Raw genomic sequence first — 13,671 nt, 5'->3', positions numbered from 1 at the left:
ACCACAGCTCCATTCAAAATGGGGGGAGTCATGACCTCAAACTCTCTTGATCACCGGTGGTCCCAGTGATCATACATTTATCACCTATATTGTGAATAGGTCATAAATATTGTTCATATTGTAAATATTGTTCTTTACATTTTGGCCATCTAAATATTTTTACAGAAAATTTTAAAAAGATCTAGCTTCTTGCATGGTTTACTTGTATTTAGCTCATTTCATTGTTGAACTGATTAAAGATATTAAATAAATGTTAGGTGCCAAGTCTAAAGTCAAACCCTTGCCTTTATTAAGATGGGGGAGGACATTCTATAAAAAGGTGGAAAACAGGTAGCTGCTTATTAACGCTTCTCTAAACACTGTCATAAAATAGAAATGATAAAATTCTCACTACTTCCAGCCAACACTAAGGGGAGCTTAGCAGCTTACTAGCATACATCTTTAACATGGATTTCAATGTATGAGCAGTATGCGGTAAGAGACTTCTAGAGTTAGGAAAAGTAAACCAGAATTGTGTAATTTAAGAATACACTAAGATAACACATCCCAGATCTGAATGAATGAACTAATCGCATGAAATACTTTCGTCTTTACATAGTTGAATGTGCTGACAACAAAATCACACAAAAATTATCAATGGAAATCAAATTTATCAACCCATGGAGGTCTGGATACGGAGTCACACTCAAAATCACAGTGGAAAACCACACTACAGGCTGATCCAACTTTATGTAATGTCCTTAATACAAGTCACAATGAGGCTCAGTAGTGTGTGTGGCCTCCACGTGCCCGTATGACCTCCCTACAACTCTTGGACAGTCTGTGGTGTAACGTGGCATTGGTGGATGGAGCGAGACATGATGTCCCAGATGTGCTCAATCGGATTCAGGTCTGGGTAACGGGCGGGCCAGTCCATAGCATCAATGCCTTCCTCTTGCAGGAACTGCCGACACACTCCAACCACATGAGGTCTAGCATGGTCTTGCATTTGGAGGAACCAAGGCCAACCGCACCAGCATATGGTCTCACAAGGGGTCTGAGGATCTCATCTTGGTACCTAATGGCAGTCAGGCTACCTCTGGCAAGCACATGGAGGGCCGTGCCCCAAAGAAATGCCAACCCACAACATTACTGACCCACCGCCAAACTGGTCATGCTGGAGGATGTTGCAGGCAGCAGAACGTTCTCCATGGCATCTCCAGACTCTGCCACATGCTCAGTGTGAACCTGCTTTCATCTGTGAGGAGCACAGGGTGCCAGTGGCGAATTTTGCCAATCTTGGTGTTTTCTGGCAAATGCCAAACGTCCTGCACGGTGTTGGGCTGTAAGCACAACCCCCACCTGTGGACGTCAGGCCCTCATACCCATCTCATGGAGTCTGTTTCTGACCGTTTGAGTGGACACATGCAAATTTGTGGCCTGCTGGAGGTCATTTTGCAGGGCTCTGGCAGTGCTCCCCCTGCTCCTTCTTGCACAAAAGCGGAGGTAGCGGTCCTGCTGCTGGGTTGTTGCCCTCCTATGGCATCCTCCATGTCTCCTGATATACTGGCCTGTCTCCTGGTAGCGCCTCCATGCTCTGGACACTACGTTGACAGACACAGCAAACCTTCTTGCCACAGCTCACATTGATGGGCCATACTGGATGAGCTGCACTACCTGAGCCACTTGTGTGGGTTGTAGACTCTGTCTCATGCTACCACTAGAGTGAAAGCACCGCCAGCATTCAAAAGTGACCAAAACATCAGCCAGGAAGCATAGGAACTGAGAAGTGCTCTGTGGTCACCACCTGCAGAACCACTCCTTTATTGGGGGTGTCTTGCTAATTGCCTATAATTTTCACCTGTTGTCTGTTCCATTTGCACAACAGCATGTGAAATTGATTGTCAATCAGTGTTCTTCCTGAGTGGACAGTGGGATTTCACAGAAGTCTCATTGACTTGGAGTTACATTGTGTTTAAGTGTTCCCTTTATTTCTTTGAGCAGTGTATATTCATTCAGGGAATTTGGAGATCTGTATCAGAGAAAACAGTTTTAACCACTAAAAATTTATATTAAGAAAATTAATCAGCAGAGATTGGTATTCAGAGAAGAAATTCTCTTTAAATGTCACCCAGGAGAAGCACTAACCTAGTGACGCACTTTAAATAAAGCCATTTAATGAGGTTTTTGAGAAAAGTTGGTAACAGCACATCCAGAGCATCAACAGTCTATGTATAAAGAGTACCGGGAGATGGCTATTTGTATAAATTATTTAATACATGTACATTCACATAGTAAATAATGTGGCATTCTTCTTTGGTGAAGACAGACAATTATAATTCAAGGAGAAGCAGATATTATGTGGTTGGATTGACCAAAAATGCCAAAGACTGTCCAGGCATGCTGGGAATTGTAGTTTTTAAGCTGTTGGAGGGGCACTGTTTGGAAAATATTGCTATAGAGGAAGGGGAGGGTACTGTGCCCAAATAAACCTGGTTTCTCAAAGTTAACCTTTAGGCTATGTTCACACATTGTTTTTTTTTCCCCAGAAGTTTTTTGTCCATTCTACAACACTAAAAAGAGACAAAAAAAATACTGTCTTTTCCAGTAATTTAAATGGACACTGTCAGATACAAAAGCTTTTTATATGTTGTACATCTTGGCAAAACATTAACCTTCCTAATATACTTCATAAGATATTTTTATACAAATCATGGCAGGAGAAAGCACAAGTCCTATCCGAAAGGAGAGAGAGCACAGAGGAGCGCCATCAGACAGGAGAGAGAGAACAGAGGAGTACCATCAGACAGGAGAGAGCACAGAGGAGTACCATCAGACAGGAGAGAGCACAGAGGAGCGCTGACAGGAGAGAGCACAGAGGAGCGCTGACAGGAGAGAGCACAGAGGAGCGCTGACAGGAGAGAGCACAGAGGAGCGCTATCAGACAGGAGAGAGCACAGAGGAGCGCTATCAGACAGGAGAGAGCACAGAGGAGCGCTATCAGACAGGAGAGAGCACAGAGGAGCGCTATCAGACAGGAGAGAGCACAGAGGAGCGCTATCAGACAGGAGAGAGCACAGAGGAGCGCTATCAGACAGGAGAGAGCACAGAGGAGCGCTATCAGACAGGAGAGAGCACAGAGGAGCGCTATCAGACAGGAGAGAGCACAGAGGAGCGCTATCAGACAGGAGAGAGGACAGAGGAGCGCTATCAGACAGGAGAGAGCACAGAGGAGCGCTATCAGACAGGAGAGAGCACAGAGGAGTGCTATCAGACAGGAGAGAGCACAAAGGAGTGCTATCAGACAGGAGAGAGCATAGAGGAGTCCTATCAGACAGGAGAGAGCACAGAGGAATCCTATCAGACAGGAGAGAGCACAGAGGAGTACTATCAGACAGGAGAGAGCACAGAGGAGTACTATCAGACAGGAGAGAGCACAGAGGAGTACTAGCCCAGCCTCACTTACTGGACTTTGTCCATGCCTGTGCTTCAGTTTAGACAAATCCATGATTTTATAAGCCATGATTTCTATAAAGAAGGAAATAAAATTTTCTTATGAATTATATTTAAAAAGGTTAATGTTTTGCCAAGATGTACAACATACAAAAAAGTTTTTGAATCTGACAGTGCCCATTTATTAAACTCAATGGAAAAATGTCTGGTTATGCACACACTGTACTTTTTTAAAAGCTATTATTTTCGAAAAAGACAGCTGTGTTTAGAGTAAAGAAGAGATGGCTGCAAAGTCATAGGTTTTTTTTAGAGAAAAAATGTGTGTGAACATGGCCTTATATGAAACATTCCAAAGGAAAGTCAATGGCAAGCAATCACTAATGGAGAATTCTGCTATTCCTGTTTTCTGCTTTCTCGGTGCTAGTTCTATATTATGCTCAGAACTGCAGATGACTCTGCATAGTTATAAAATAATTTTTTCCTTCCGAGCGCACATGCTGCAGCATGCATGCCTCCTCCCTGCCTTGACTGTCTGACCTACAGGGATCAGTGGTGAAAGCCAAACTCTGTATATCAATCATCTAGGGGATTAAGGGGTGGAGGAGGGAGGTGTGCATGCTGCAGCTCGGCACGGCCTCTAGGACTCAAGCTTAGAAGGAGAACATGATTTTATAGCTTTGTTAACAGCAATCACCTAAGAGACATGTATCATTTGTTTTATCTTCCTATCAGCTGTCTGCCGATGTATGCAGCTCGGAGCATCACAGAGAGCTAAAAGATTTCCTTAAAATGTTTAGCTGTGATTTTTATATATGTTTTTAGATATATGTGAGAATCTCATTAGTTTCCCTAGTCTATAAAAGCAGGGAGTGATTAGTGGTCCTTTGAAGGCACTAGAAGAAGTCAGCACAATGCCAAATAAGGGTGGGCCTGTCAGCAGCAGCAGCAACAAACGTGGGTGCTGAGAGGTCTGCAGTACACTAGTTTGGCATATATCTCTTACTGGGAGGTGCACTCTGCAATCCATTCACACTTTAATCTTCATTGTATATTCTGGCTAGAGAAATATAAGCTCTGATCTGGTTTTCTGGAGACGTATCCGTGCCTGGAACCTGGTTGACCTATTTTACATTGTTCCCGGGTCTTCTTTTTAGCAGGGAAAATTTCACAGGGAATTCTATCTTCCTAAACAAGAAGGCAGCTTCAAAGGACGCTGAATAGCGGATTATGTGATTAATTTAAACATCCCAATGACAAGTCAATGAAAGTCAATCCACAAATTTCGGGACAAGTCTGGAGTTTTTGCGGCGAAGAAGCAGAATGACATAACACTTAATAGAAAAAAAGCAATAAGATGCCAAAGAATAAAATGAATAAAAACTGTTTAGACTGAATGTCTCAAGCCTTCCGGCACGTCTGCGATACGGATCAGAGAAAGCTTTTGATTCCCAGATGAGACGCTGCTCATTGAGCGCCTCCTTAAGCAGGTTGGACCCTTTTGGATAGCTGAAAAGGATGGGACCTTTAATCTCTCCCATTTAATAGATAAATTCCACTTAAGTACAACTGTAGCTGCAAAGAATATACTTGGCACAAGAGCCAACGTCTTGGAACAAAACCATACATACTCGACCATGGAAAGGGCTTTGACTCACACAGTGGTGGGATTGTATAGATTATTCTCTGGGCAATAAAAGGATTTAAAAAAACAAAAACTATTCCCATGTCATTCGTTTCAAGTAAAAATGATGGAGTGGCTCAAGCAGTGGTTGACTAGCGCCCCTCTTGCCCTCGTTGTGCCCAGTACTGACGATATATATTATCAAATAGCTCCTTACAAGTGAAGCTTGCCTTCAGCTTGGCACAGATGAGAAACGAGCCTGCCATTTTCCGGTGCAGGGAGTAGGTCTCCTCAGGGGGAGGAGTAAGTCTGTGTTTTAGCATGACCGGGATCAGATCGTGGATCCTTTTGGTTGTGTTTTGGGTACCAAAGTTGAAAGGCTCCTCAGAGGCAAAAGCCTCTCCTAGAATCATCACAGCATCTATGTGAGCCTCTTCAAAGACCTAAGGACAGACAGAAAAAAAACATTATTAAAACTAAACAGCCTGATGTAAGGCACATAAAACCACAGATAATGTCTAACGCCACAAAAAACAACGCCATATGCCAAGCCCCCGTATTCCTTTTATTCACTTGCAGCTGCCAAGAAATAAACACTTGGCCAAATTCACACTATGGAGAATCCGCACAGCATTTCCTTGTAGAAATTACCATGCTGATTCCGACTGACTTGCACCACATGCTCTTGATTTCAATGGGTTTCGCGGTGTTCACTTCATTCGTCGAAGGTTCCATGACTGAACTGACAAGTATTTGGATTTGCCGGAATTCACCAGGGAAGTCCAGTTTGTCAACTGAATTTCCTCAGTGTAAATTAACCCAGAAAGTCTAGTATTAGATTGAACTGCCCAAATACAATATGCAACAGTTTCAGAGTAGTGGCCAAATAGACAGATTTACCAGAAGACCTCAACGCTAGGACCATTGGATCTTAATGATTGACCACCAGGCTGATCCTTTGCAATCATGTGCCACAGGGGTCGTCTGCGCCTTTCCTAGTGAGTTGCTTATCTTAAGGACTAGTAGGTTTTAAATGGTTGCCGGCGCAGGACGAGCCGGCTCGCCCTAATCAGCGAGTAATTGCCGCATTAGGACGAGACGGCTGTGACAGAGAAGTGACTTCAGCTGTCATAGACAGCTGATAGTCACAGACATCAGCCGCGGGTGAGGAAACACAGAGTTAGGTAACAGAACCTAAATCAGTGTTTCTCGACCATTGTGCCTCCAGCTGTTGCAAAATTACAACTCTCAGCATGCACTGACAGACTGTGCATGCTGGAAGTTGTAGTTTTGTAACAGCTGGAGGCACCCTGGTGGGGAAGCACTAACCAGTGTGCCTCCAGCTGTGGCAAAACTACAACTCCCAGCATGCATGGTCTGTCAGTCCATGCTGAGAATTGAAGTTTTGCAACAGCTGGAGGTTTGCCCCCCCCCCACCCCATGTGAATGTACAGGGTACATTCACACTGGTGGGGGTTTACAGTAAGTTTCCCGCTACAAATTTGAGCTGTGGCAAATTTTCCACCACAGCTCAAACTCCTAGCGGGAAATTCGCGGTGAACCCCCGCCCGTGTGAATGTACCCTAAAAACACTACACTACACTTCCACTAAATAAAGAGTAAAACACTACATATACACTGCCCCCCCCCCCCCCCCCCATAAAAATTCTAAACGTCTGGTATGGCACCGTTTCCAAAAAGGAGCCTCCTGCTGTTGTAAAACCACAACTCCCAGCATTGCCGGACAGCCATTGACTGTCCAGGCATGCTGGGAGTTTTGCAACAGCTGGAGGCACCCTGTTTGGGAAACACTGCTATAGGGTATTTGTGGTGGCAGAGGCAATTGTAATGCTTGCATCTGGGTCCGCCAGAAAATATGTCAACTTTCTGATGCTAACATAAGGTAGACATATTGTATTTGTGAATCAATATATAATTTATTTGGAATATCCATTTTCCTTACAAGCAGAGAGTTTCAAAGTTTGAAAAATGCTAAATTTTCTAAATTTTCATGACATTTTTGGATTTTTCACCAAGAAAGGATGCAAGTAACGCTGAAAATTTACCACTAAAATAAAGTAGAATATGTCACGAAAAAACTATCTCAGAATCAGAATGAAAGGTAAAAGGATCCCAGAGTTATTAATATATAAAGTGACAGTGGTCAGATTTTCAAAAAAGGGCTGCGCCCTTAAGGTGAAAATGAGCTGCGTCCTTAAGGGGTTAAAGGGGTACTCCGCCTAACTTGCACAGCAAAGAGAAAAAAAATGAAAATTAACCAGCACAACTATGTATTGGGTGTAGTCATTACCATCCAGGATCGGACACACTTGATGGTAATGGATAGAGATGAAGATGGATAGAGTTACAGTGAATCGATTCGTCACAAACTTCTCGGCTCCGCAGTTGCTGACTTTAGCCTGCATAAATTAGTTCAGCTTTCAGGTGCTCCGGTGGGCTGGAAAAGGTGGATACAGTCCTAGGAGAGAGTCTCCAGCCCACCGGAGCACCTGAAAGCTGAACTAATTTATGCAGGCTAAAGTCAGCAACTGCCGAGCCGAGAAGTTTGTGACAAATCAAATTACTGTAAATTCACTCATCCCTAGTAATGGATTATTGCCCTCTCCCCTGTGACAGCACACACACGCTCAGAGTATACATGTGCATGGAGAGGACAGGGGTAATTGCTCATGAAGGTGTATGGTCCCCTTTAGGCCTCGGTTCTGTAACACATAAGTATAGCAATGCACAGTATAGATACAGGATACGGATCAGGTTCACATCAGCGCGTTAAGCTCCTTTTGTTGAGTCCGTTCAAATTATGAGAGTTCGGAGGAGGAGAAGAAAAAAAACAAATTTTTTCGCCACTCAACTCCAGACGGACACCAGACAGTAACCTGACGGACCTCATTCAAAGCCAGTGGGATCCATCGGGTCCAGTTGGTGTCCGTCATGCAAAGGACCATCCCGGTCCATTGTTTGCCACAGAAACAAATTCTGATGGAACTCCGGAACAGGGCTCCAATGCAGAGGTGAACCAGGCCTAAAAGGCTGACGTTATTGGTTACAGGTTTCCTTCACTAACCAATGAAGTCTCTTATCGACCCTGGTAGGAATCAAGGTCAGAGTGGGAATCGCTTTGGAACAATGCTTTGGTTTTTTCCCAAGCACTCTGAAACTCAGACATGGAAAGTAAGAGCTGTTATATAGGAAATTATTAAGCTATTAAAAAATCCACCAGATAGACTGAAGCATTCTGGCTTCCTATAATATAGGTAGAACCATGGATACGGTCTGCATAGCTTTGTAGCGTCTTACTTTTCTGATTGGAAAACCAGATCTCGATTAAACATCACAGGCTGGAAACGAATACTGCTAGTTGGACAGATACAACTTCATTCGGTAAAATGCAGGCAGAGTACTAAAAGCGATAAAAGGCAGCGGGGGTTCCTTAGAACAATACAATACTCCGCTGGAATATATTTTATATATATATATATATATATATATATATATATATATATATATATATATATACACACCGTATATATTTTTTTTAATCAACTGGTGACGGAAAGTCAAACTGATTTGTAAATGACTTCTATTAAAAAATCTTAATCCTTCCAGCTGCTATATACTACAGAGGAAGTTCTTTTCTTTTTGAATTTCCTTTCTTGTCTGACCACAGTGCTCTCTGCTGACACCTCTGTCCATGTCAGGAACTGTCCAGAGCAGGATAGGTTTGCTATGGGGATTTTCTCCCACTCCGGACAGTTCCTGACATGGACAGAGGTGTCAGCAGAGAGCACTGTGGTCAGAAAAAGGAAATTTTAAGAGAAAAAACTTCCTGTGGAACATACAGCAGCTGACAAGTACTGGAAGGATTAAGATTTTAATAGAATTCATTTATAAATCTGTTTAACTTTCTGAAACCAGCGGATTTAAATAAAATGTTTTAAAGAGGGGTACCCCTTTAACTACTTATATTAGAACTACTTAATTATGACCTGAATAGGTAACAAGGGTCCGATTGCTGAGTGTCCCCATTGATCACAAAACCACATGTCCCATGTCCAACATTTGGATAGAGCAGCTACAGGGTATGTACACTACTGTCCACTAAACTCTATGACACCGACTCGATGCACTAGGACACCTCCATCAGTCCCATAGAGTGGTTATCTTTAAACTGTGGCCCTCCAGATGGTGCAAAACTACAACTCCTGGCATGCCCGGACAGCCGTTGGCTGTCCGGGCATGCCAGGAGTTGTAGTTTTGCACCATCTGGAGGTCCACCATTGGGAAACCACTGCCATGGAGTTTCATAGAGTAGAAGCGCACATGCCCATCTACCACTCCATTCATCCAAAAACATGGGAACCCTCTTTCTCTTTATCAGTGGGTAGACCAAGAAAATTAGACCCTTACCCCGATTCTAACACCGGTGATATGTGTTCATGGGAAAACAGGATGTGGAGAAGTTTGACTTTGCAGAGCCGTCATTTTGTTGACCAATTACTTCTCGAGAAGGGGAATTCTATAGCAGTTCTACAGTATGAAGACCACATCTAACAGCTTCACATATCTCAGCTTCCCAAGAGGAATTTGTTATTGAGGCTAGGTCTGATTCTGCAGTTTCTTGAGAAGGAACCTCAGGCAGATTGTTGACAGTAATGAAAGAAGGTAAATGGCACTCACCAGTATCGTATTATAACAAACTTATTTATTCCATAAAGTGCAGCATAATTACAGACAAGGCAAGGGAGGACTTGGACGCCGTCCACGTAGCGGTGATAGCTATTTCGTGCGCGAGGCGCACTTCCTCAGACCACTCCCCTACTACCGCCGGAACTCAGGTTAAATACCTGTGCTCCGGTGCAGATGGGCGTATCTCTTAACTTACAACTGTGCAAAGGGACAATAAATTGAGCACCCCAGTTCGGATTCACTGCAGTCGTCATTTCCAACACAGGTGCATATGAAGTTGCCAAAAGCCACAATAAGCAGTGCTGTGCCGAACGCTATCCCTGCATTTACCGTATAGATTATTGGCAGTGTTGCGTTCACTGTACGGTGTGAAGGCTAGCTCTTGCGATTGCCAGAAGTACTCATTATCTCCTATAAACAGGACTCTGCAATTCTCAAAACAAGGCTGTGGATTTGGGCTATGTGAGCTTATAGATTAAATGGGGTACTCCAAGGAAATATATATCAAAAAGCTCCAAAGCCTCCACTCTACCTGGATATGTCCCCTGTAAATCCTGCCTGATATGCATGGCTCCTGTGGCCTAGGTTTTCTGGCTGCTTGATATTCTTTGCCATGCCTCTTTCCCCTTGCCTACATCTCCCAGTAATCATTGCAGCGCTGCTCTGTCAGCCACTGCCCTCCTGCCCTGAGCAGCAGAGAGAGAGATTGTGTCTGATTGGCTAAGACTGCTTCCCCCCACCCCAGTTCTCAGAACTAAAGAAAGCATGACTCATCAGTGTAGGGCAGAAACCATGTGGTCTTTGTCTCTCAGGAGGGTGGGTCTGCTTTCAAAGAGGGATTTGGACAGAATGGATGGCTGCATGATTTAATTCCCTAACTTCATGCATGTTAGTGACAACCTGTGGAGGGAAACTGCTCTATATAGCTAATAAATGATATTTGAGTGATCTATTGGATGGAGTGACTATGGAGGCCATTGGAGTACAGTAACCACATTGTCATGTTTGAGATGACGTGAGCTTTGTGACATTGCGCATTATCCTGCTGGGAGTAGCCATCAGGAGATGGATCCACTGCGGTCGAAGTTTTCCAAGAAAGTGTCCCCCACACCTTTTCACCACCACCGCCAGCCTGAACTGTTGATACAGGATGGATCCATGCTTTGATGTTGTCATGACTTAGGCCCCTTTCACACTACAAAATGACTCCGTTTTAAAGATCCGTACAAAGTTCCGTTAGAAAAATCCCATAGACTATAATGGGATTTTCTAATAGCCATTTTAACCCGTTATAGCCCGTTATTAATAAGTCCGTTATTTTGTGAAGGAAGATAGTAACGGGAGAAATAGTGCATGCACTATTTCTCCCATTACTATCTTCCGTCACAAAATAACGTCTGTTATTGATACCGGGCTATAACGGGTTAAAACGGCTATTAGAAAAATCCAATAGACTATAATGGGATTTTCTAACGGACGTTTTCAGCCGATTTTCAGGTGGAACTTCCTACGGATCTTTAAAACTGAGTCATTTTGTATCTGTGAAAGGGGCCTAAAGGCATTGCTGCCCGAAACGCGTAAGCTATTACGCTCTGCTTGTATGCTATTACCATTTATTCTTCAATAAACTGACTTTACCTGCTGTCGTGGTGCCGGACATACTTGGTATTTCTACATGCTTTTATGTTGCTTACACCAAATTGTGACTCTGCTATCTGAATGTCACAGCTGGAATCAAGACTCATCAGATCAGGCAATCTTCTTAGCTAACAGGCGTGGTCTTCTGCTGCTGTAGACAATCTGCTTCAAAGTTAGACGTGTTGTGCCTTAAGAGATGGTATTTTGCATACTCTGGTTGCAACGAGTGCTTATTAACTTTTGTCTTTCTGTTATCTCAAACCAGTCTGTCTATTCTCCTCTGACATCAAGACATTTTTATCCACCCAACAGCTGCTTACTGGATATTCTCTCTTTTTCGGATCAGTCTCTACAGACTAGAGATGGTTGTGCTTAATAATTCCCAGACAGTCTAGCACCAATAACCATGCCAAGTTCTTATCCATTCTGATGCTCTGTTTAAATTTCAGCAAGTTGTCTTAGCCACGACTACATGCCTAAATGCATTAAGTTGCTGATTAGAGGTCAGCGGAAAATGACCATTTCCAGCAGATGAATATCAGTATCAATATACAGGAATAAAGCAGGAAAAGGCTCGAGGGGGGGATGAGAGATCAGAAGGTTGAGAATTCCATAGCTGAATAAGCAGAAGGGATAGGCTCTGAATGATCCGCAGATGACGATCCGCATAGTTTGTCACAGTGACAATAAATCCGCTAGGAAGCCGATGCTCAGCGCTGGCCATAAGAGTTATCTGTTGTGCTATAATCTGCAATGTACCAGGTCATCACTTTGTGAGTTTTGGGGATTTGATGGGCAGAAAGGTCTGGAACATCTCGTCAATGGTCCTGGAGAACGAGACTGCCTTGAATGTATCCGTAACAATGAAAACATAACACAGCAATGTCCCGTACAGTGTCTGAACACTCTGCTGTGTGGACGGCGTGTACCGGAGCAGCGCAGACATGGTAGAAAAAGCTGGGACTGAATGTACAACCCACATACGCCCTGTCACAGTCCATGGACAATACTCCTGGCCATTACGCAGCCAGAAAATTATTCTTAAGGCCATTTCTCTGTGATCCATCCGCAGACACGATAAACATATACACAGACAAGGGACTGGATTTATAAAAGGTCACAATGAAATGTATTATCACTACATATCAGACAAGGGCATCTGTAACCAGATTAATAAGGGCAATGAGCTGAGATCTATAGCTTGTCCAGATGCCCTGCAGTTTAAAGGAACAGCCCCTAAAAACTGTGGATAGGGGCTGTCATGTGGATAGGTGTCTGATCGCAGGGGCCCTGACTTCCGCTACCCCATGCATTGTTTATGGGAACACCAGAGATACCACCAGAGTACGGTACTCTTGTATCTCTGGCGTTTCCATAGAGCAGTGTTTTCCAAATAGTATGCAGCCAGCTGTTGCAAAACTACAACTCCCAGCATGCCTGGACAGCCATTCTGGAGATCGCGGGGCCCCGACTCTTCCGACTTTCCAATCAGTGTGCCTCCAGCTAATGCAAATCTACAGCTCCCAGCAAGTCCAGACATGATGGGAGTTAGTTTTGCAACAGCTGGAGGCACACTTGTTGGGAAACACTGCTCTATCCTGTGCGTAGGGGATGTGTTTTTAGGGGCTGGAATACACCTTTCATGACAACTACTGCTCTCTGTTATCAGCCACTTTAGGCTGCAAAAGGGGCTCACTATGACATTCTGCCAAAATAAAAAAAAAATATATAAAAACTCGATTATATATCGATACATATACATTGATATATCAAAACATCTCTCTCTATCCCTCCCCCTTCCTCTCTCTATCCGTCTCCCTCCCTCTATCCTTCCCCCCTCCCCCCCCCCCCCCTCTATCATTGAATAGGTTTCGGGGGCCATGTCGCATTTACAAAGCCCCCATGCTATTCAAACAGTGGAAACCCCCCACATGACTCCATTTTAGTATCCATAACCAGCAATGTTATTACTCTCCAAATGCTCACTGCACCCCTTGTTACATTCCTTGAGGTGTGTAGTTTCCAAAATGTGGTCACATGTGGGTGTTTTTTTTCTTTGTGTTTATGTCAGAACCTCTGCACCGATCAGCCACCCCTGTGCAAATCACCAATTTAGGCCTCAAATTTACATGGTATGCTCTCACTCCTGAGCCATGTTGTGCGCCCGCAGAGCATTTTACATCCACATATGGGGTATTTCTGTACTCCGAAAAATTGTGCTTTTTCTCCTTTTACCCCTTGTGAGAATGAATAACATGGGACAACACCAGCAT

General features: G+C 43.8%; 1 protein-coding gene across 1 annotated transcript in view; it reads right to left on the bottom strand.

Annotated features, from left to right (window-relative positions):
• Positions 1 to 530: 530 nt before the first annotated feature.
• COQ8B (coenzyme Q8B) overlaps positions 531 to 13,671 on the bottom strand; it is a 70,768-nt gene continuing 57,627 nt past the window's right edge. Inside the window, exon 16 of the mRNA XM_056538791.1 lies at positions 531 to 5,496. Within this exon, the coding sequence (XP_056394766.1) occupies positions 5,206 to 5,496 (291 nt within the window). The 3' untranslated portion in view covers positions 531 to 5,205. The remainder of the gene's footprint in view (positions 5,497 to 13,671) is intronic.

This window comes from Hyla sarda, chromosome 9 (genome assembly GCF_029499605.1).
Source record: "Hyla sarda isolate aHylSar1 chromosome 9, aHylSar1.hap1, whole genome shotgun sequence".
Lineage (NCBI taxonomy): Eukaryota > Metazoa > Chordata > Amphibia > Anura > Hylidae > Hyla > Hyla sarda.
This window is presented reverse-complemented; position numbering and strand designations above follow the sequence as displayed.